The 21,671-nt window shown below is 53.6% G+C and overlaps 2 protein-coding genes across 2 annotated transcripts; one reads left to right on the top strand and one right to left on the bottom strand.

Moving 5' to 3' along the window:
• Positions 1-1,359: 1,359 nt before the first annotated feature.
• On the bottom strand, positions 1,360-21,136 carry LOC115618612 (olfactory receptor 14A16-like). The gene is made up of 3 exons (XM_030510319.1): positions 21,088-21,136; positions 19,437-20,257; positions 1,360-1,524 (listed from the first exon to the last, which is right to left on the bottom strand). The coding sequence occupies exons 1-3, from the start codon at positions 21,134-21,136 to the stop codon at positions 1,360-1,362; spliced, it is 1,035 nt and encodes a 344-aa protein (XP_030366179.1).
• LOC115618790 (olfactory receptor 14J1-like) lies at positions 12,659-13,541 on the top strand. Its single transcript, XM_030510711.1, has one exon. The coding sequence runs from the start codon at positions 12,690-12,692 to the stop codon at positions 13,539-13,541; it is 852 nt and encodes a 283-aa protein (XP_030366571.1). The 5' UTR covers positions 12,659-12,689.
• Positions 21,137-21,671: the final 535 nt, after the last annotated feature.

Raw genomic sequence — 21,671 nt, 5'->3', positions numbered from 1 at the left:
ATCCCGACTCTTTCAGCCTAAAGCCATTCCGCCTTGTCATGTCACTGCACACCCTTGTAAAAAGCCCCTCTCCAGATTTCTTGTAGGCCCTGTTTAGGTATGGGCTTAGTAAGGTCTCCCTGAAGCCTTCTCTTCCCCAGGCTGAACACCCCCAGCTCTCTCAGCCTGTCTTCATTGCAGGCGTCCTCCAGCCCTTAGACCATCTTTGTGGCCCTTCATAAGCCCATCATTGTAGGATCATAAGAGAACAGAGGTTGGAAGGGACCCAAGGAGATCTCAAGTCCAACGTGTCAGAAACAGGGTCAAAGCAAGTGGTTAAAGGCTTGATTCAGTCCCAGTTGGAAAATCCCAAGGCCAGAGGCTGAACAGCCTCCCTGGGTGACCTGATCAGCACTTGCCTGAGCCTATGGGAACAAGGTTTCCTTATGTCCTGGCTGAACCTCTCCTCTGTCACTATCCCCCATTGCCTTTTGTCCTCCCACCAGGCACCATGGTGAGGAGCCTGGCTCTGTATTCTCCATGTCCTCCTTGCTGGTACAGGCAGCCACTCCCCAACAGCCTTCCCTTCCCAAGATCTCAGGTCCCCATCAGCCTTCCCTTCTCCGGGCTGGACGAGCCCAGCTTCCCCAACATCTCCTCACAGGCAATGTGCTCCAGTCCCTGCCTGTCCTGAGGGTCCCTTGCTAAACCCACTCCTGCTTGCCAGTAGCATTCCTGGATTGGGGATCTGAAACCTGGATAGAGTATTCCAGAGCATCCCTTCCCTGGGATGCTCTGGAGCACAGCACAGTTCTCCTGGCTGTGCTCCTACTCATACAGCCCGGGATGCTGCTGTCCTTCCTTGCTGCCAGGGCACACGCTGCCTCCTGTCCAGCTCCTGCCCACACAGACCTTTGCCATGGGCTGCTCCCAGCCAGGCAGCCCCAGCCTGTGCCAGTGCAGGTGAGTCCCCTGCAGGAACACCTGTGTCCCCTGCTCTCCTCCCCAGGACACCCTGAGAGCTCTGCAGCCCCCCCATGCCATCCCATCTCCCCACACCAGCACAACAGCCCCGGCCCTTTGGCTCCTTCAGAGCTCTTCCTGCTCCAGGCACAGAGCAGCCATCCCAGAGCTGGAGCAGCCAAAAGCTGATTTCATTCCCCTTCATTCCTGCTGTGCCAGGACATATCAGAGAGAAGTTGCTGCAGGATCATTTATTTCCCTTAAATACACTGAGAGACACCCACTGACACAAAGTCTGTGGGTCACACAAGACGGGCAGATACTGAAGTAGGAGGAGACGAAAATTGACATTTCTATGAAGGCAACATCATCACAAGTGCAAAACAAATATAAAGCAGGAAAGACATGTGTGGCCTGTCATGACCTACTCTGGGAGCCCTTTGCAGAGGAAAGCAGGCAGTCTGTGGCTGCTGAAAGACATCCAGTCACCAGCTTCCTCACAGCATCCTTGAGCTCCTGGTTCCTCAGGCTGTAGATGAGGGGGTTCACTACTGGAGGCACCACTGAGTACAGCACTGACACCACAAGATCCAGGGATGGGGAGGACATGGAGGGGGGCTTCCGATAGGCAAACATGGCAGTGCTGGTGAGCAGGGAGACCACGGCCAGGTGAGGGAGGCACGTGGAAAAGGCTTTGTGACGTCCCTGCTCAGAGGGGATCCTCAGCACGGCCCTGAAGATCTGCACATAGGACCCCACAATGAAAACAAAACAGCCAAATGCTAAAAAGTTATTAACCACAAGAAGCCCAACTTCCCTGAGGTAGGAATGTGAGCAGGAGATTTTGAGGATCTGGGGGATTTCACAGAAGAACTGCTCCACAGCATTGCCCTGGCAGAGGGGTAGTGAAAATGTATTGGCTGTGTGCAGCAGAGCATTGAGAAACCCAGTGCCCCAGGCAGCTGCTGCCATGTGGACACAAGCTCTGCTGCCCAGGAGGGTCCCGTAGTGCAGGGGCTTGCAGATGGCCACATAGCGGTTGTAGTACATGATGGTGAGAAGGGCAAACTCTGCTGTCATCAAGAAGAATACAAAGAAGACCTGTGCAGCACAACCCGTGTAGGAGATGTCCCTGGTGTCCCAGAGGGAATTGGCCATGGATTTGGGGACAGTGGTGGAGATAGAGCCTAGATCAAGAACAGAAAGGTTGAGGAGGAAGTAGTACATGGGGGTGTGGATGCGCTGGTCACAGGCTGTGCTGGTGATGATGTGGCCGTTGCCCAGGAGCGCAGCCAGGGAGATGCCCAGGAAGAGCCAGAAGTGTCAGAGCTGCATCTCCCGCATGTCTTCGAATGGGAGGAGGAGGAAGTGGGTGATGGAGCTGCCGTTGGACATCTGCTTTCTCTGGGCATGGGGCCTGTTCAAACAAGGAAAGGACAGGGATCAATTACAACAGTCTCCTCTGAGCAAATCCACTGCGTTTCTCATGGAAATCCCCCCAACTGAAATGCATTTCCTCTCTCTGGTTTGTGCTGGCTGAGTGTGGTGTGAGGAGCAGGACCTCTGCCCATGTGCTGCCATGGAGTCAGCTTTGCTCTGAAGCAGTGGTTTGTTCAGCTCTGATGTTCACGAGGGATGTCAGATGAAATCCAACTTTATTCTAAAGTTCAGTACTTGCAGTCATAACTCGGTTGAGTCTGGATTGCACTAGAGGCTCAGAGTGGCCTTAGAATCATTTTGACTGTCATGTTTACTGCCTAGTGTAACACTGCTGAGGCTTCTTTCCAGGGGTATAAGTCCTTCTTTGTATGATTGAAAACCTGAAGAGTATTGAAACAGTCAAAAGGTCTGAGCTCTTCATACCTCTGTGCAGAGCCAGGAGAGCTGCAGTGTCCACCAGTTCTTTCCCATTTGCCCTATGCTTACACTTGCACTGCCTGTAAGATGCCTTCACACACAAAATGTTCTTAAAAATCCCCACAAATATTTGTCCTGTGATGAGAGCAGGGGAGCAGGTTTTCAAAGGGCAGATCATGGAGCTCTCATGGGGAGAAGCAAAGCACTGTGCCCAGCAGAGTATGGCCAGCAGCCACCTCCAGTGCCAGACACCAAGAGAGCTGCCTGAAGGCACCCTCCCCAGGCCTGGGCTGCACTTTCCCCCCACTCCCTGCCCATGGCTCTGCTGCCTGGAGCTGTCCCTGCCAGGAGCTGCTGCTCTGTGCCCAGCTCTGCTCCCTCTCAGTGCTCCCAGAGCCCATCCCATGGGCTGTGTGCTCAGCTCTGCCCTGCACACCCCTCCCGGCAGCAGGGCTCTGCCCAGGGGCATCTCTGCCTGTGCAGGGGCTCAGGAGCAGCTCAGACAAGCCCTCGTAAGACTCTCGGTGCCTTCTCGAAAGCAGAGAAGTAACTTCCCAGCTCCCACTGCCCAACGTGCCAACCCAGAGTGAAAAACATCAAAGCTCAGAATCCTTCCCTATCAGGTAAACGCTGCCTCAGTGTCTTTCAGAAGGATCCGCCTGCAGCCAGCCCCAGGACAAGGGACCTGTCTTGTCCTGGCCCTCGCTTGGGGCAGAGGGAAGCTCTGCTCTGCAGCACATCCTCCTCCTTACCTACACAGAGAAACTAAGAGAGTCCTCCTGACAGATCCCATGGACTATCCAAGTCAGCAGCTTGAAGAGATCCCTCCAGGAACTGCAGCTGCATTGCCCTGCACCCAGAGCCTTACCACGCACAGGGCTGGGAAGGTTTCTCCTGCAGGCAGCTCTCAGCATCCTCCCCTGCCAAGTGCCTTGAAGCTCTCTGAGGCTCGCAGGTCTGCCCTCGGTGCCTGCAGGCAGTGCCCCAGCCCTGCTCCTGCCCAGAGCTGTCTCTCTGCAGCACTGCCCGCTTGCCAGCATCTCTCTGCGTCCCAGGAGCCCGACCAGCTCAGCAGCAGAGGCCCAGCCTAAGGTGGCACTGCCTCTGCCCCTCTGGGCTCCCTCCAGGGCTCACTGGGGCTCCAGAGGAAAAACGCGAAGCAAGTGCTGGTGTTCCCTCCCTCAGCTGGGAGAGACACTTATTTCTGCAGTGTCATTTCTCTGATGAGAGACAGAGTTTAGTCTGAACAACAAGATTTTGTAGAATCAGGAGTTCAAGGACACCAAGATGAGCTGCTGCTATTTCAGGAACAGTGAAAGGAGAAACAAGATAACACAGCACCACTAAGTAAAGCAAGAGTACATGCGAGTAGAGCTCATATAGTCTGTTTCCTCTTTGCCTCAGTTCCCAGCAGCAAGGTCTCCCAGGCCTTTGTGCTTTGAGGAGGATTCTGGATGGGAAAGGGGAACAACCAGCGCTGGATGGGGATCAAGCCAGGGGTTACTTTGTAAACTACACCCTTACCAGTGCATGGGACCAAAGCGGCTGCATCCAAGGTGCTGAGAGAATGTTTCTCTCCAGGACCTCCAGATGTCTGCATTATTATTTACATCATCTTCAAACCATTGTAAATTCGCAGTTGTATTAAAATTCAATTATTGCTTAATCACCATTGGATTCCCATTTGATTTTAATTCAGACACTGATTAATTACCATTGGTCACTAATGAAGCCCTTTCTGTTATACCCACAAGGATGACTTCTCTGAACCCTTCCGTGTAAAGCAGAACAAGCCACAGCTCCAACTCAGTGTCCCTTCAGGTGCGCAGCAGCAGATCCAGCAAGTGCCCCCGTTGCCCACTGAGGGCCATGGCAGCTGGAGGAAGCAGAGCACATCCAGGCTGGGTCCAAAGACAGCTGAAGAGAAGGTTCCCGAGAGCAGGAGAGCTCCTGGCACAGGGACTATCCCAGCTCTAGGTCCAGCTTGCACTGGACGCCCTGCCCCTCGCGCCCTCGGCGGCGGGTCACAGCAGGGCCCTTTGTGACCCGGTCTGTGACACTCCTCGGCATGGTCCCGTCCCTTGCGCTGCCCTTCCCTCCCCCTGCCCACATCCCTCCATTGCACAGGGGGGCAGAGAGACCCCCCAGCCGCCCCAGGGTGGCCTGGCAGGAGCTGGGGGCTCCCCAGGAGAGCAGCTCTGCGCTGGAGCCAGCCCAGGGCTGCCTGGGGCAGCCACTGCAGAGCGGGCAGTGAGGGCTCCCCCAGGCCTGGGCAGGCTCGGGGTCAGGGGCTGCCACCAGCTGGATGCTGCCACTGCTGGATCCCGCTTCCTCCTCACGCTGCCAGCAGGGTCCCTGCTGGCTCCTCAAGTCTTGGAGCTGTTTCTGCTGACACAAGCGCTTCACCCTCCTGTTTGTCCACCCACCCAGACTGCAATGGCTTCCCTTGAGGAGAGCAGCACTGAGGGAGACTGCGCCAAGAGCTGTGCTGAAGCTGCGGGAAACCACATCCACTCTTTGCCTCCTCACGCACAACTGCAGGCTCTCAGCTTGGCCAGGCAGGAGTTACCCTTCATACGGCTTTTAGGTGCCCAGAAATGTCACCCCAGAGGACTCTGATGCTGGCACACACCTCACCAAAGGCAGCTTGTGCAGCCTGTGCTCCCCTGGGGTGCACTTGGGAAGCACTTGCCTTTTTCAATGGTAAGCGCATCACGTCCTTGTGCTCTCTCCCAAGAGACCTCTGCCAATCCAATGACCTTTCACAAGGGGGATCCCAAAGGAATGCTGATCTTCCCCTATAACTGCACTGCCACTGTCCTGCCTGTGACACCACATGCTTCATTCCTCTCATCTGTCATAGATTTTCCCCTGTCCAGGAGACAATGGCCAGCTCTGAAGGCCTGTTTTCAGCAGGCTGTCTAGGCTAAGGCCCTGCCCATTACTCTCCACTTGTCTCCTCCCCTCACTCTTTGTCCATTCAGAGTCCTGTCCCCTAAGCTGCTGCTTTGAGCTTCAGGCAGGAAAGGCTTACAAGTCTTTCTACAGTCTAATTGTCTCTTTGGACAAGTCTTCAATCACGTTCACAGCTACCTCTTTCTATCTACCTGTGTCTGTAAACCATTTCTCATGAGATTATTCCTGTGTATGATTGTGACCCCGTGAGGCGCTGCTTGTACCAGGCACATGGTGACCGAATGTATTTTACTGCGTTGGACACTTTGTCCTGCTTTCCTTTGCTTTGCTTGCCCAGAGGAAAAATCCTGCTGTGCCCGTGTGCAGGCAGGTCTCTAAGGCAGCCAGGCCGGGAGTTGGTGCACAGGAGCTGCACCATCCAGCCGCCAGCTTCAGTGGAGAAGTGGGATGTGAGGAGAAGTGATGCAAGTCCCAGGTGGACGATGAGAGCAATGTTGGGTGGGGAAGTGAGAAGCGAGTTGCTCAGTGCAGCACTGGACCTTAAAGGCTGCTTTTCCTGCCTGTCCAGGCCACTGGAAGACACTCGGGATCAATGGCAATGGAATAGAAATTTCTAAACTGAAAAGTAATAAATTAAACCCTTTCAAATAACTTTTTTCAGTAGCTTTTTGTAATCTTCTTACACTCGGAAACCTCCCCAGTTCCCTGGAAGACAATCTGGAAGACTCGAAAAAAACAACAGGGTTTTCATCAGGGTTTAAATGAGCCCCATGGTGGATTTGGGCTGAGTCCTCTCAGGTACTGAGAGGAGACTGAAGAAACCTCTCAAGAAGTTCAAGTTAGAAAAGATGCCCCAAATCCCTTCAGCATTAATGAGCCCCACTGAGGGTTGTTACTGACAAAGCCTCCCCAGGGACTCATTAAAGCAAGTAACTGGAGGCTGTGATTACAGGGAGACAAAGGCAAAATGCAGGTGTCTGATGGTTGGTTTGTTTTGGTTTGTTTGCTGAAACAGAAAGGCCAAGCCCTGAGCACAGCCCTTGGAGAAGTAAAGCCTGAAATCCTGAGAATGAAAGTTCTCTTCATAGGCCTTGCTGAAAGAGGCAACTTCCGTAGCCCAGGGGACAGAGACCTTTTGTTCTTTTGGGCCTTTCAGCCTTGCCAGAATCCTCAGGCATCTCTGCTGCAGGCTGCCCTCCACTGGCCCATGCCTGCACCTCTTTCCCTTCAGGCTGTTGACACCCATCTTGCTTTCCCACCTAGCTCTCACCTGGCATCTCTCTACCTTCAGTCACATCTCTCCACCCACTGCTGTCTGTTCCTTGAAACACAAAGCCATGGGCTGATCCAGAGTCCCTCTGAGTGACCTCTTGCACCACAAGTCCACATTTGGAGTGACATTTCTCTTTCCTAACTTCGAGTCTGAACCTTCCAAGCTGTACATTGTAGAAGCTTCCTTCTCTTCCCACTCCCAAGAAAACCTCCATCATCTCTGAAATCCAGTAGTTGTAGGCTGCTATTATAGTGTCAATTCAGCAGGTGAAGTGAATGTCCCTCAGCAATGCCATCTAAAGGAGGCTTCCAGAGGAATGGGTGATGCCAGCAATATAGAGAACTAAGCACCATGGGAAAGCAGTGGGAAAAAGGGAATGGAGCAGATTGAGAACTTCTTGGCAAGAGCCAAAAGGAAAATTGGTGTCCTTGGGTGCAAGGTCCCCCATGCTCTGGGGACAGGGCACCTCGTTTGGGACAGCTTCCTGCCTGTAGTACCCTCTCTGCTGCGCACACCCCACTCTCTGCCCGCACTCACAAGTGTCTCCCAGAACCCTGCAGCAGCGACACCTCACTCCAGGAGGTTCCTGCATTCTCCAGGCTCAGGGATGGTTCCTGCATTCCAGGCAAGTTTGGGTAGTTCAGAAGAGGGAGACAGGAAGGTCGGCTCATGGGGCATGATGAGCAGTGTTCAGGCACCCCCAGCAGTGGGCATTCCCCATGTGCCACACTGAGGCATGTTCCCCTGAGGGAAACTTCTCAGAGAACCTCTGGTTTGTCCAGGGTCTGCCGCCACATTCCAAGGGACACCTACTCTGTGGGACAGGATTTGGCTACTCTCAGCAGGACTCCCAGTGCTGTTCAGCTGATAGAAGGAGAGGTGTTGGAACTTGTCGGTCGTAAACCATGGGAGGAATAAGATAAGGATAAAAGCTTGGCTGAGAAAGAATGGCCCAGTGTTTATTTATCAATCATGGGTTGGAAAGGGTGAGGGAGAAGGGAGTAGCTGACGTTGATGAAGAGGAGCTAACTCTTTGTGTAAGAAAAGATGTTGCTGGGGGGAGGTAAATGCTTGATTAATAGTTTGTCTTATGCTAGTTAGCAAATCAGTGTGTGCCTTCTGTAAAAGATAGACCAATCAGTATGAGACACGCTAGGTAGGGACAAGTATAAATGTATATGGATAACTGTAATAAGACGACATCTTGCTTGCATCAAGCTGCGTCCCGTCTCTCAATCACGGCACTACTCCTCCTCTACCTACAGACATCAACTGCTCTCCATTGCTGGGCTCAGTCCTGCTTGTAAGGATTTGTTAAAGCTCTGAACCATCCCCTTGCTTCTTACTGAGTTCCCTCCCCGCTCTCTCACCTCCCTACACACTGCTCATTGCCACTAGTAACTAACTGAAGAGTTAAGAAACCCTCAAGGCTTTCCTCAGGGTGGGGGTGACCATGTTTCTCCATTCACCACTGATGGATCCTAGAAAGGCCACCTGAGGAAACCCATCCAGATGTGTGAGGGGAGGACTTCCCTGAAGCACCTCTGTGCTCTTGCAGGTCTAAGTGCTTTTGCACTTAGGCTCCAGGAGATCATTTGGTGCCATTCCTTTGGGGTTCATTTCTTGAAATACAAATCTTTGTGCTGATCTGGACTTCCCCCGGGTGGCCTATTGTTCCACAGCACTTCTTGGTGCTGAGAAACTTGATTTCTTTAATGTTATTGCTGTCATTCACTCTCACTTGACAAGGTAGCTCTAACTGCACTGTATGTAACCTCTGGCATGAAGTTGTTAGACCAGTGCTGCTTCTCTCTTTGCTGACTGTTATCATTTAATGGCAACAGCTCTCTCCTGAGAGGAATTTTCTTTCCATGGGTACTCGGAGACAACCTTCTTGTCCTGGGAGGAGGCTGTCCTCTAAGGCCTGTTAGACTTGCTCATGCTCCTTCACCATCAGAGCCGCTTCCCATGGAACCTCCTGGATCAGTCCCCAAGCAAGTCCAAGTCCTCTTCTCTGGAGCCCAGGGTCTGTTCCCTGCTGCTGGCCTTCCTCATGCCCTTTGGCATCTGAGTCCCCACTATTGCATGCTCATGGCAGCCTAGGCTGACAATGATGGGCACATCCGGACCAGCTTTTCCTTGGTGGCCAGGATCAGGTCCAGGGCAGCATCACCCTTGTTGGCCCACCCTGCATCTGTGTTAACAGGTTGTGCCAAGACCCTCCAGACTGTTGCACACTGTTTGCCTGGCCAGTGAATGCTGGGGCAATTCCACTTCCATAGGAACCTGCTCATTAACCTGGAGACTTCCTCAGGAGCTTTTCTGTTTCCCCTCCCTGATCAAGTAGTTTGTAACTGTGAGCACAATGTCCTTCTTACCGACTCCTCTGATCCTCAGTGACAACAGAGAACCCGACCTCTTCCCTGTCACGTAGAAGACCTCCAGAAATCCAAGCTTCCCCTTCATGCAGGGGGCATCCATCCTCCTCATCATTTTTGCCTCCATGCTATTCCTCCTGGGGTTCCAGCCATCAAAGGGACATGAGATTATCTGTACAATTCTCCCCTTACAGAGCTAGATCTAAGGAAGAGCATTTTAAATGATGCCTCCCAGAGTCCAGTGTCTTTCTTCACTGTGCTTGGAGGATGCTGTCTCTGAAGGCCAGATGTACTCAGGCACACAGTTAAAATGCTTGGGCTGTTCCTTACTTGAATCATCAAGTGGGTGAGAAAGTACCTTGCAGTGATGTATTTTGTGTTCACTCAATGCTTGCAGCTAATGGGTGGCAGAAAGGACAGACCTTGCTTCACTGACAGCAACTGATGGCTGATGCCTCTGAGTACTACAAGAATATTCCCAAAGATATTGTGTTGTCTCTATATCAGCCTGCATGTATCTTCAACCTGTCTCTATTATGTGCATGTAACTTTGACCAGCCCTGTAATGCCAAACGTCACGAGAGATTTGCATCTGGACACCTCACTCCTTGCCCCCATCACTGTTAATGACCATGAGAGCTGAGACAAGGAGCTCACATGTAGGTGCCTTTTTAACGAACACCTGACCAGAGGCAGGAGGAATCCCATGTCCTGTGGGTTTGTGGTGAGCCTGGGAGGGAGCTGAGTCCCCTTCCAGCTCCAGGGCTACAGTCCCAGGAGGAGATGCCTCAACTAATCAGGCTGAATCCCTTCCTTCAGCAGGGGTAAAGGAGATCCCTGCCTGTCCTGGTCTGGCTGTCCTGTCTAATGATGGGACAAGAAACAGGCTGCCCACAGAAGTGGTTGTGTCACCATCCCTGGAGGTATTTAACAGACATTTAGTTATGGCACTTGTGGACATAGCTCAGTGGTGGACTTGATAGTGTTAGGTTGCTGGTTGAACTCGACCTTAAGGGTCTTTTCCAACCTCCGTGATTCAATGATTCTACAAAATCTTGTTGTGTAGACCAAACTCTGTCCCTCAGACACATTTTTCAGAGAAATGACTCTGCAGGAAGGCAGTATGCCTCCCAGCTGAGGGAGGGAACATCAGTGCTTGCTTCAGGCTGTTTCCTGTGCTGTTCCTCTGGAGCCCCAGGGAGCCCTGGAGGGAGCCCAGAGGGGCAGAGGCAGTGCCACCTTGGGCTGGGCCTCTGCTGCTGAGCTGGGCCGGGCTCCTGGGACGCAGAGAGATGCTGGCAAGCGGGCAGCGCTGCAGAGAGACAGCTCTGGCCAGGAGCAGGGCTGGGGCACTGCCTGCAGGCACCGAGGGCAGACCTGCGAGCCTCAGAGAGCTTAAAGGCACTTGGCAGTGGAGGATGCTGAGAGCTGCCTGCAGGAGAAACCTTCCCAGCCCTGTGCGTGGTAAGGCTCTGGGTGCAGGGCAATGCAGCTGCAGTTCCTGGAGGGATCTCTTCAAGCTGCTGCCTCGGACAGTGCATGGGATCTGTCAGGAGGACTCTCTTAGTTTCTCTGTGTAGATAAGGAGGAGGATGTGCTCCAGAGCAGAGCTTCTGTCTGCACTATGCGAGGGCCAGGGCAAGACAGGTCCCTTGTCGCAGGGCTGGCTGCAGGGTGTGAATGTGGGTGTGCAGCCAGGGGTGCCCAGCGCTGTCCTTGCGGGTCCCTGCACCCCAGGGGCTGTGTGCCGGGGCAGGGACTCTGCCGCCTGCCAGGGTCAGCACTCAGCCTGCCCGGGAGCTCCCCACAGCGCTGGGGGAGAAGCTGAGGGGGGAAGGATTGACTCCAGCAGGGCTGGGCAAGGTCTTTCTGCTATTGAGAGTGTTGTGCTTGTCACAGCTTCATCTCTTCTTCATGGCTACTCCAAGAGAACTCATTAAGAAGCACAGCATGTTCGTGGCTTCTGGAAAGAGAAGGACCTTTCCTGACTCTTTCTCTTGTCATCTGGGTTTGGTGCTTGAGATGGAAATTCATGCTTCTAGTTAGGAGTAGACTCTTACTCTGAAAGACGAGTAAGTCTGGGAGAAGCACCTCAGAGCAATGTACCCTCCTGCCTCCCACCATCTCAAGTGACATCCCCTTTCCAGCCACATCAGCTTTTCTGTGATCTTTAGCCTGGAGCATGCAGAGATGCCCCTGGGCAGTGCCCTGCCCCTGCGAGGTGTTTGCAGGCAGAGGTGGGTGCACAGCGAGTGGGATGGGGTTTGTGAGCACTGACAGGGAGCTGAGCTGGGGACAGGGAGATGGCTCCTGGCAGGAACAGCTCCAAGCAGCAGAGACATTAGCAGGGATCTGCTGCCAGAAATGCTGGGGAGGGGGATGTGGGCATCTCCCTGCTGTTACTGTGGCAAAGACACCTTCCCCTGAGCAACTCCTCCCTTGTCCCCTTTCCCACCCTACGTAGAGCCTCTTCCCTCAACCCACAAGGTCTTGGTCATGTTTTGCCCTGCAGCAGCAAGAGCCCAGAAAAGGACAAACCCTGATTTCTATCTTCTTTGTGTGTCCCTCCTCCCTTGGCTGGAGCATTGTAAAAGCATGGAAATACTGATGGGCGGCTGCATATGAGCAACCGCAATGATCGCTCTGTGTCCCAGTTGGGGAGGGGACAGATGAGAAGAGGTGAGGAGTCTGTCAAGCTGCTCATTGAACCTGGATCCCTCTACTCGCAGCACTGTCCAGTTTCCTCTTAGGGGAACACCTGGGTGTGATCCTCCTCCAGCTCCAGGCTGCCAGCACAGGGCAGCTGAGAACAGCACTGATGGGCAGAGCAGCTCTCCTCTCTGCACTAAGGGACCATAACTTTGCTGCTCAGGACCTACAGGATTTCCCCTGGAGTGAAATGTCAGGGGATTCAACCATCCAACATGAACTCTCAATATGTCAGGTGCAACTGCAACAAAATAAACAGAACAAAGTTACCTCAGCTTAGTTCTGCTTTGGGCAAATCACGAGCATAAATGTCCAAAAGCTTTTTGTTAGATGATGGGTGAATTTAATTTGAGATCAACCTGCTCTCCTAGTTCCCTGTGGCTGCACAGCAAGAAGGACTCCTCAGGAGCCCATGACAGAGTTCCTGTTCCAAATGGTCCCCTCAGGCAGCAAAACCTGGAGCTCAGGTGAGGGAGGTGGACGGAGAGTCTTCCTGAGAAGAGTCTGAGTGTGGGGAGGCAATGAGACATGAAATATGTTTTGCTTAAAGAAGTCTGGCCTAACTCAATCCTGCCTTTTCTACCTCAACAGAGAGCCATACCCAGAGGCAGCAAATGTCCAATGGCAGCTTGGTCACTGAATTCCTCCTCCTGGCATTTATAGACACGCGGGAGCTGCAGATCTTGCTTTTCTGGCTCTTCCTGGGCATCTCCCTGGTTGCGCTCCTGGGCAACGGCCTCATCATCATCACCATAGCCTGCGACCAGCACCTCCACACCCCCATGTACTTCTTCCTGCTCAACCTCTCCCTCCTGGACCTGGGCTCCATCTCCACCACTGTCCCCAAATCCATGGCCAATTCCCTCTGGGACACCAGGGCCATCTCCTACACAGGTTGTGCTGCACAGGTCTTTTTCTTTGTCTTTTTCATTTCAGCAGAGTATTTAATCATCACTGTCATGTCCTACGACCGCTACGTGGCCATCTGCAAGCCCCTGCACTACAGGACCCTCCTGGGCAGCAGAGCTTGTGCCCACATGGCAGCAGCTGCCTGGGGCACTGGGTTTCTCAATGCTCTGCTGCACACAGCCAATACATTTTCACTACCCCTCTGCCGAGGCAATGCTGTGGAGCAGTTCTTCTGTGAAATCCCCCAGATCCTCAAGCTCTCCTGCTCACACTCCTACCTCAGGGAACTTGGGCTGCTTGTGGTTAGTGCCTGTTTAGCACTTGGCTGTTTTGTTTCCATTGTGGGGTCCTATGTGCAGATCTTCAGGGCCGTGCTGAGGATCCCCTCTGAGCAGGGACGCCACAAAGCCTTTTCCACGTGCCTCCCTCACCTGGCTGTGGTCTCCTTGTTCGTCTGCACTGACATCTTTGCGTACCTGAAGCCCCCCTCCATCTCCTCTCCATCCTTGGTCCTGGTGGTGGCAGTCCTGTACTCAGAGTGGTGCCTCCAGCAGTGAACCCCCTCATGTACAGCCTGAGGAACCAGGAGCTAAAGGATGCCCTGAAAAAGCTGATGCAGTCAGTAGTCTTTCAGCAGCACTAAGCTGCCAGAGTATCCGGGGAGCCTCCTGGGATTTGGATATTTTATCCATGGACATCATATTTGCCCAGAAATGTCTGTATCCACCCCACTTCTTAAGAGGCATGAATGCAGTCTGTGTGACCCAGAGGTCTTTGCACATGTGTCTGGCAGGCTGGTACAGGGGCCTCCCATGTATAATCTCTGTAATAAAAGTGGATTTCCTCATTGCAGATGTTGGAGGTTGGGCTCTTCTTCCAAAGCTGAGGTCAGGAACAGGCTGAAGAAATTGCCCCCGCCCGGCCATGCTGCTGTGCTGGGGTTCTCTATGGTCTCAGGGGTGAATGGCATGGAGTGATGTGTTAGACAATGAGACTGGACTGAGCTGTCACTGGTGGCCTCGCGAATCATCCACTTCCAGCACTGACCCCTCAGCACACATTTATGGGTGAGTTTTGCTGCACGGCCATTTCCCTCCTGTGGCTGGGCTCAGTGCCTGCACTGGGGGAATGGCCAGCCCTGCTCAACCTCTCTCCTTGGCCACAGCCTGGCAGATCCCAGAGCAGGGATGTCTGCGAAACCCCACATGGATGCAGATAGGGCTGGGTAGGCTCAAGGAAGAGGCTACCTCAAGTAGGAGGAACAGAAAGGGGTCAGGGCACAAAGGGATGCCATGGGGATCATGCAAAATAGACTATTCCTCACAGCGAATACATAGAATCACAGAAGCATAGAATCATAGAATGGTTAGGGTTGGAAAGGAACTTAGGATCATCTAGTTCCTGCCATGGGCAGGGACACCTCACACTAGACCATGCTGCCCAACATCAACAAGGCCCCGTCCAATCTGGCCTTGCACACTGCCAGGGATGGAGCATTTAGCACTTCTCTGGGCAACCTGTTCCAGGACCTCACCACCCTCACATTAAAGAACTTCTTCCTTATATCTAACCTAAATTTCCCCTTTGCGCATGTGTCTGGCAGGCTGGCACAGTGGTCTCCCATCTGAAATCTCTGTAATAAAAGTGGATTTCCTCATTGCAGATGTCCCCTGTTTAAGTTTTAACCCATGACCCCTTGTCCTATTGCTGCAGTCCCTGATGAAGAGTCCCTCTCCAACATCCTTGTAGCCCCCTTCAGATACTGGAAGGTTGCTCTGAGGTCTCCACACAGCTTCTCTGCCGCAGGCTGAACAGCCCCAATGCTCTCAGCTTGTCTCCAGGGCAGAGCTGCTCCAGCGCCTGATCATCCTTGTGGCCTCCTCTGGACTTGCTCCAACAGCTCTCCATGTCCTTCTTATGTTGAGGACACCAGAACTGCACACAGTGCTGCAAGTGGGGTCTCATGAGAGCAGAGTAAAGGGGCAGGATCACCTCCGTGACCTGCTGGTCATGCTCCTTTTGATGCAGGCCAGAACATGGTTACACATTTTGCCATGCTGTGCCTGTGCTGTGGGGCTGTGGGACCACATGTGGGGCAGCAGGGCTGGGCCAACACAGGACAGGGAGGGCACTGACAGGGACCACGAAGCCACTGCCAGGAGGTGACCACCTGGAGTTGGTGACTGCAAGAAAAGCCAAAAGCAAGAAGAGCTTCAAGTGCTGTTTGAGAGCCCAAGACTGAGCAGGGAAAGTGCAGGGCTGCTGCTGAACAGGGACAGTGAGTTAATAAACAGCAGGGAAAAATGGGACTGAGGGACTGTACTGGGTTTGGCTGGGATAAAGTCAATTTTCCTTACAGTAGCTGGTATGGGGCCGTGTTTCAGATTTGTGCTGCAAAGAGTGTTGATGACACAGTGATGTTTTAGTCATGGCTGAGCAGTGCTTACACAGTGTCAAGGACATTTCTGCTTCTCACACCCCCCACCAGTGAGTAGGCTGGGGGTGCACAAGGAGCTGGGGGGGCAGCCAGGACAGCTGACCCCCTCTGACCTAAGGGATATTCCAGAACATACACCATCATGTTCAGCATATAAAGCTGGGGGAAGAAGAAGGAAGGATGGGAAAACGTTTGAAGTAAAGGTGTTTGTCTGCCCATGTCACTCTTATGCAGGATAGAGCCCTCCTTTGGTTTATCATGCACTGTTACGCAGATAAAGCTCCTCCTTTGGTTGGACACCAGGTGCCCACCAAAGCTGGTCTATCATTCTCCCTCCTCAGCTTTCCTGGCGATGGCTGAGCACCTTCCTGCCGATGGGAAGTAGTGCATGGATTCCTCACTTTGTTTTGCCTCTGTGTGCAGCTTTTGCTTTACCCAGTAAACTGTCTTTATCTCAACCCATGGGTTTTCTGGCTTTTACCCTTCCAATTCTCTCATCTATCCCACTGGTGGGGGAGTAAGCAAGCAAATGTGTTGGTGGCTGGGATTAACCAATGACTGGGACTCGATGCCTTCTTTGCCTGAGTCTTTACTGACAAGGTCTCCCAGGCCTCTGTGTTGAATGTGGGGCTCCAGGAGGAGAAGAGCATGTACCATCAGCAGCCTCATGAAATACCAGTGCAACAAATGCCAGTTTCTGCCCCTGCAGGGGACTCACCTGCACTGGCACAGGCTGGGGCTGCCTGGCTGGGAGCAGCCCATGGCAAAGGTCTGGGTGGGCAAGAGCTGGACAGGAGGCAGCGTGTGCCCTGGCAGCAAGGGAGGACAGCAGCATCCCGGGCTGTATGACCAGGAGCACGGCAGGAGAACAAGGGAAGGGATGCTCTGGAACACTCTATCCAGGTTTCAGATCCCCAATTCAGGAAAGATATTGGTAAGCAGGAGTGGGTTTAGCAACGAGCCCTCAGGACAGGCAGGGACTGGAGCATGTTGCCTGTGGGGAGAGGCTGGGGGAGCTGAGCCTGAAGAAGGGAAGGCTGACGGAGGCCTGAGATCTTGGGAAGGGAAGGCTGATGGGGACCTCATCACAGACAGTAGCAACGAGGAGGTCATGGAGAACACAGAGCCAGGCTCCTCGCCATGTTGCATGGTGACAGGATGTAAACCAATGGTGGATAGCGAAGAGGAGAGGTTCAGCCAGGACATAGGGAAACCCTGTTCTGGGACCACCTTCTCAGCACCTCTGACACCAACAGCTCCTGCACACACAAGGCTCCTGCTTCGCCCCCAGCACCTCTGCAGCCAGAGCTGAGCTCCAAGCACAGGAACAAGCCCAGGGCCTCCTCCTCACCTCTCCCCTGCTCCTCCAGCTGGGATGGCACCAGCACATCTCCTGACAGCTTCTCCTCCCTTTAGAGCACGCACCCACAACGTGTTTCAAGCGAACACTAAAGTAGGATTGAAAAGTCAAAGAACACGTACCTGGGTGCGCAGGGCAGCCAGGGGAGATGCAGCCTCCCCAGGGAGGGGTCTCCTCTGCACTGGTTCCTGCAGGGCTCTCGCTCCTTAAATAGCCCACGCTCACCGGGGGGGCCCCCGTCACAATGGGTGTCTCCACAGCAACCGCCACGGCTTTGTGATGGCGGCAGCATCGTGCCCATGGCCACTGGGCACCCAGGGGTGCTTCTGGAGTCGCCGCGGGGGCACCAGCCTCTGCCCAGCCAGCTCGGGGAGGTCCCTCATGGGCTGCTCTTCCTCAATGCCTTTTGTCTGGGGGTGGAGCATGCGAGGGGTCACAGCTCAACCTGGGCAATGGAACAGGGTGTCACATCACCTAAGTGAAGTGAAGGGTGACCGACATTCGCACATCAGAGAATCATGGAATCCCAGACTGGTTAGGGGTGGAAGGGACCTTAAAGCTCATCCAGTTCCAACTGGATGAGGGAACCTTCCACTAGAGCAGGTTACATCAAGCTCCTGTGCCCAACCTGGCCTTGAACGCTGCCAGGGATGGGGCAGACACAACTTCTCTGGGCACCCTGTGCCGTTGTCACACCACCCTCACAGTAAAGAATTCCTTCCTAATGTCTAATGTAAATCTCTTTTTTTTCAGCTTAAAGCAATTCCCCCTCGTCCTATCACTGTACATCGTTGTAAAAAGCCACTCTCCAGATTTCCTGTAGGGCCTATTTAGGTATGGGTAGACTGCTAAGATGTCTCCCTGGAGTTTTCCCTTCCCTAAGCTGAACACCCTCAGTCCTCTTAGCCTCTTCATCAGAGATGTGCTCAAGCCCTTGTGTCATGTTTGTGGCCCTTCATAACCCCACCAGTATAGGATCATAAGAGAACAGAGGTTGGAAGGGACCCCAGGAGGTCTCAAGTCCAACCTGTCAGAAACAGGGTTAGACTAAGTGGTTCAAGGCTTGATTCAGTCCGAGTTGCAAAACCCCGAAGTCAGAGACTACACAGCCTCTCTGGGGGACCTGATGCAGCACTTGCCTCAGCCTATGGGAACAAGGTTTCCTCATGTCCTGGCTGAACCTCTCCTCTGTCACTATCCCCCATTGCCTTTTGTCCTCCCACCAGGCACCATGGTGAGGAGCCTGGCTCTGGATTCTCCATGTCCTCCTTGCCGGTACAGGCAACCAGTCCCCGACAGCCTTCCCTTCCCAAGATCTCAGGTCCCCATCAGCCTTCCCTTGTCTGGGCTGGACAAGCCCAGCTCCCCCAGCCTCTCCCCACAGGCAACGTGCTCCAGCCCCTGCCTGTCCTGAGGGCCCCTTGCTAAACCCACTCCTGCTTGCTGATAGCGTTGCTGGATTGGGGATCTGAAACCTGGATGGAGTATTCCAGAGCATCCCTTCCCTTGCTCTCCTGCCATGCTCCTTGTTATACAGCCCAGGATACTGATGGTGAAGGAGCATGGGCAAGTCTGATAGGCCTTACAGGGCAGTCTCCTCCCAACAGACAAATGGTCTGAGTACCCATGGAAAGAAGCATCCCTCTCAGGAGGGAGCTGATGACATGTGAACTGGTTCAGTTGTAATAGTTATTTTTCTCCTTCTTAGTAGCTGGTACGGTGCTGTGTTTTCAACTTTAGCCTGAGAACAACACTGATAACATACTAATGTTTTTAGTTGTGGATAATTATTGCTTACTCTGATCAAGGACTTTTCAGTCTCATGCTCCGCAGTGAGGAGGGGCACGGGAAGCTGGGAGGAAGCAGCGACAAGACACCTGACCCAAACTGGCCAAAGAGGTATTCCATCCCACAGCACGTCATGCCCAGTATAGAAACTGGGGGAAGTCACCTGGAGGGCCCAGATCACTGTTGGGGTCGGGCTGGGTATCGGTCGGTGGGTGGTGAGCAATTGTTTTGGGCATCACTTGTGTTTGTCGTTTTCTTTTCCTTTTCCTCTTCCTCTTTTAATTTTATATTCTCTCCCCTTGTTATTTCCCTTATCATTATTATTATTGGTGGTAGTAGTAGGAGTGTTATATTAAACTTTAATTCTTGGACTTTTCTTATCTCAACTCGTGGGATTTACATTCTTTCCTTCTCCTCCCCATCCCTCTGGGAGTGGGGAGGAAAGGAGGAAGGAGGGAGTGAGCTAGCGGCTGCGTGCTGCTGAGTTACCAGCTGGGCTTAAAATATGACACACAGAGAAGAAGTTGCTGCAGGATCATTTATTTCCCTTAAATAAAATGAGAGACCCCCACTGACACAAAGACAGTGGGTCAGACAAGACGGGCAGATACTGAAGTAGGAGATGAATACTGACATGTCTTTGGGGACAACATCATGAGTAGAAAAATGAAAAACAAATGTAAAGCAGGAAGGATGGACTTGGCCTGACATGACTGACACTGGGAGCCCTTTGCAGAGGAAAGCAGGCAGTGTACAACTGATGAAACACAGCCAATCATCACCAGCTTCCTCACAGCACCTCTGAGCTCCTGGTTCCTCATGCTGTAGGTTCATTGCTGGAGGCACCACCGAGTACAGCACTGACACCACCAGATCCAGGGATGGGGAGGAGATGGAGGGGGACTTCAGGTAGGCAAATGTGCCAGTGCTGATGAACACGGAGACCACGGCCAGGTGGGGGAGGCACGTGGAAAAGGCTTTGTGGCATCCCTGCTCAGAGGGGATCCTCAGCACGGCCCTGAAGATCTGCACATAGGACCCCATAATGAAAAAGAAACATCCACATGATAAAAAGTTATTAACCACAAGAAGCCCAACTTCCCTGAGGTAGGAATGTGAGCAGGAGAGCTTGAGGATCTGGGGGATTTCACAGAAGAACTGCTCCACAGCATTGCCTCGGCAGAGGGGTAGTGAAAATGTATTGGCTGTGTGCAGCAGAGCATTGAGAAACCCAGTGCCCCAGGCAGCTGCTGCCATGTGGGCACAAGCTCTGCTGCCCAGGAGGGTCCCGTAGTGCAGGGGCTTGCAGATGGCCACGTAGCGGTCATAGGACATGACAGTGAGGAGATAAAACTCAGCTGTGATCAAGAAGAGAAAGAAAAAGGCCTGTGCAGCACAACCTGTGTAGGAGATGGCCCTGGTGTTCCAGAGGGAATTGGCCATGGATTTGGGGACAGTGGTGGAGATGCAGCCCAGGTCCAGGAGGGAGAGGTTGAGCAGGAAGAAGTACATGGGGGTGTGGAGGTGCTGGTCGCAGGCTGTGCTGGTGATGATGAGGCCGTTGCCCAGGAGCGCAGCCAGGGAGATGCCCAGGAAGAGCCAGAAGTGCCAGAGCTGCAGCTCCCGCGTGTCTGCGAATGGCAGGAGGAGGAAGTGGGTGATGGAGCTGCCGTTGGACATCTGCTGCCCTAATTTAGGGAAAAAAAAGACTGTGACAACTGAGGGAGCACTGTTCAAAATTGTTTCCCTCAGACCCTCACTCCTAGGCACAGATGTAGTTTTCTATGAGACATTCCTTCAGCTCCGTGGCTGGAGCCCTGTTTGGTTCTGGCCGTGTGTGCAGTGAAGAGCAGAGCATCTGCCCATGGGCTCTTGATCCATCACTCGTACTCTGCAGAGGTGGTACAGGCAGGGACCAGTCCTGGTGCTCAACTTTGTCCTGTGGAGCTCCTGCTAACTCAGAAGGGTGTCAGCAGATGCACTCCCAGTGCTAAGGAACGGGAATGGCACTTGACCAGTTCCAGGGGTTTGACAGTTCCCAGCATCTCCCCTGGGCCTGGCTGAGAGAGGCCCGGGCAGAGCAGCCGGCTCTCAGGACAGCGTTCCCCTGCCCCAGCCGTGCAGCCACCTCCCAGCACCAGCACTGCCGGGCAGCTGCTCCCAGCCCCGGGGCTCTGCAGAGGGCACTGGGCACGTGGCTGCAGAGCGGCACCAGGGCTCTGCAGGAGCTCTGCCTGCAGGGGAGGGGGGTCACGCCTCGGACCCCCGGCCCTGAGGGCAGAGCTGTGCTGGGAGGCAGAGGAGCCAAGGGGGCTTGCTCAGAGGAAGGGCTCTGCATACAAGGGCTCACATGGGTAGTTCTGAATTCTCCCTGCCACAGCAGTTCTGGGTTTAGTTTTCTCCCATTCCCAGATCATAACCTTGCTGCCTGGAGATTTTCCAGCTGGGAGGTGTTTCCCTGGCCCATGTCTTTACCTGTGAGTGCTCACAGACCTCATGTGAACCTCTCTGCACTCACCTTGGTCCTCCACAAACCTGCCTGTTTTAAGGGAACTGCCTGGGCACATGTTCCTGTTTGCAGGTGGAGAAGGGGAGGTCAGGCCAAGCCTGATGGATGATGCTGGTGCTGTCCGTAGGCAGAGGAGTGGCTGAAGGCACATCAGGATGCTCACATCAGACCTGCTGGTCACCCAAAGTTCCGCCTCAGGAGTCTCAGAGACTTGTTAAGGTGCATGAGAGCTCCTTTTCATTTCTACCCCCAATTCGTCACAAACGGGAATCTGAGAACAAAGGCTCAGAAAAGCTCCTTGTTTTTATAGCAACCTCTGCCTTGAGCTTCCCCTTGGAGACTCGCCTTGGAAATCTTCTAGGCAGATCTGGAGCTGTGACTAACCGTGACCCACACAGCACCCTCTCCACAGCAGCAGTGCCCTTTGGCTGCCCTGCTGGGGTCAATCCTTCCCCCCCAGCTTCTCCCCCAGCGCCGTGGGGAGCTCCCGGGCAGGCTGAGTGCTGACCCTGGCAGGCGGCAGAGTCCCTGCCCCGGCACACAGCCCCTGGGGTGCAGGGACCCTGCTCGCAAGGACAGCGCTGGGCACCCCT

Source organism: Strigops habroptila, chromosome 23 (genome assembly GCF_004027225.2).
Source record: "Strigops habroptila isolate Jane chromosome 23, bStrHab1.2.pri, whole genome shotgun sequence".
NCBI classification, from domain to species: Eukaryota; Metazoa; Chordata; class Aves; order Psittaciformes; family Psittacidae; genus Strigops; species Strigops habroptila.
This window is presented reverse-complemented; position numbering and strand designations above follow the sequence as displayed.

What these genes read in the sequence shown, in the direction of transcription:
- LOC115618790 (XM_030510711.1), top strand. Translation starts at nt 12,690, where the DNA reads ATGTCCAATGGCAGCTTGGTCACTGAATTCCTCCTCCTGGCATTTATA.
- LOC115618612 (XM_030510319.1), bottom strand. Translation starts at nt 21,136, where the DNA reads ATGTGCCCAGGCAGTTCCCTTAAAACAGGCAGGTTTGTGGAGGACCAA. An exon ending in CAGGTTTGTGGAGGACCAAG is followed by an intron (nt 20,258 to 21,087) that starts GTGAGTGCAGAG and finishes TCCCTAAATTAG; the next exon opens with GGCAGCAGATGTCCAACGGC. An exon ending in CCCCATCCCTGGATCTGGTG is followed by an intron (nt 1,525 to 19,436) that starts GTGTCAGTGCTG and finishes CTGGATCTTGTG; the next exon opens with GTGTCAGTGCTGTACTCAGT.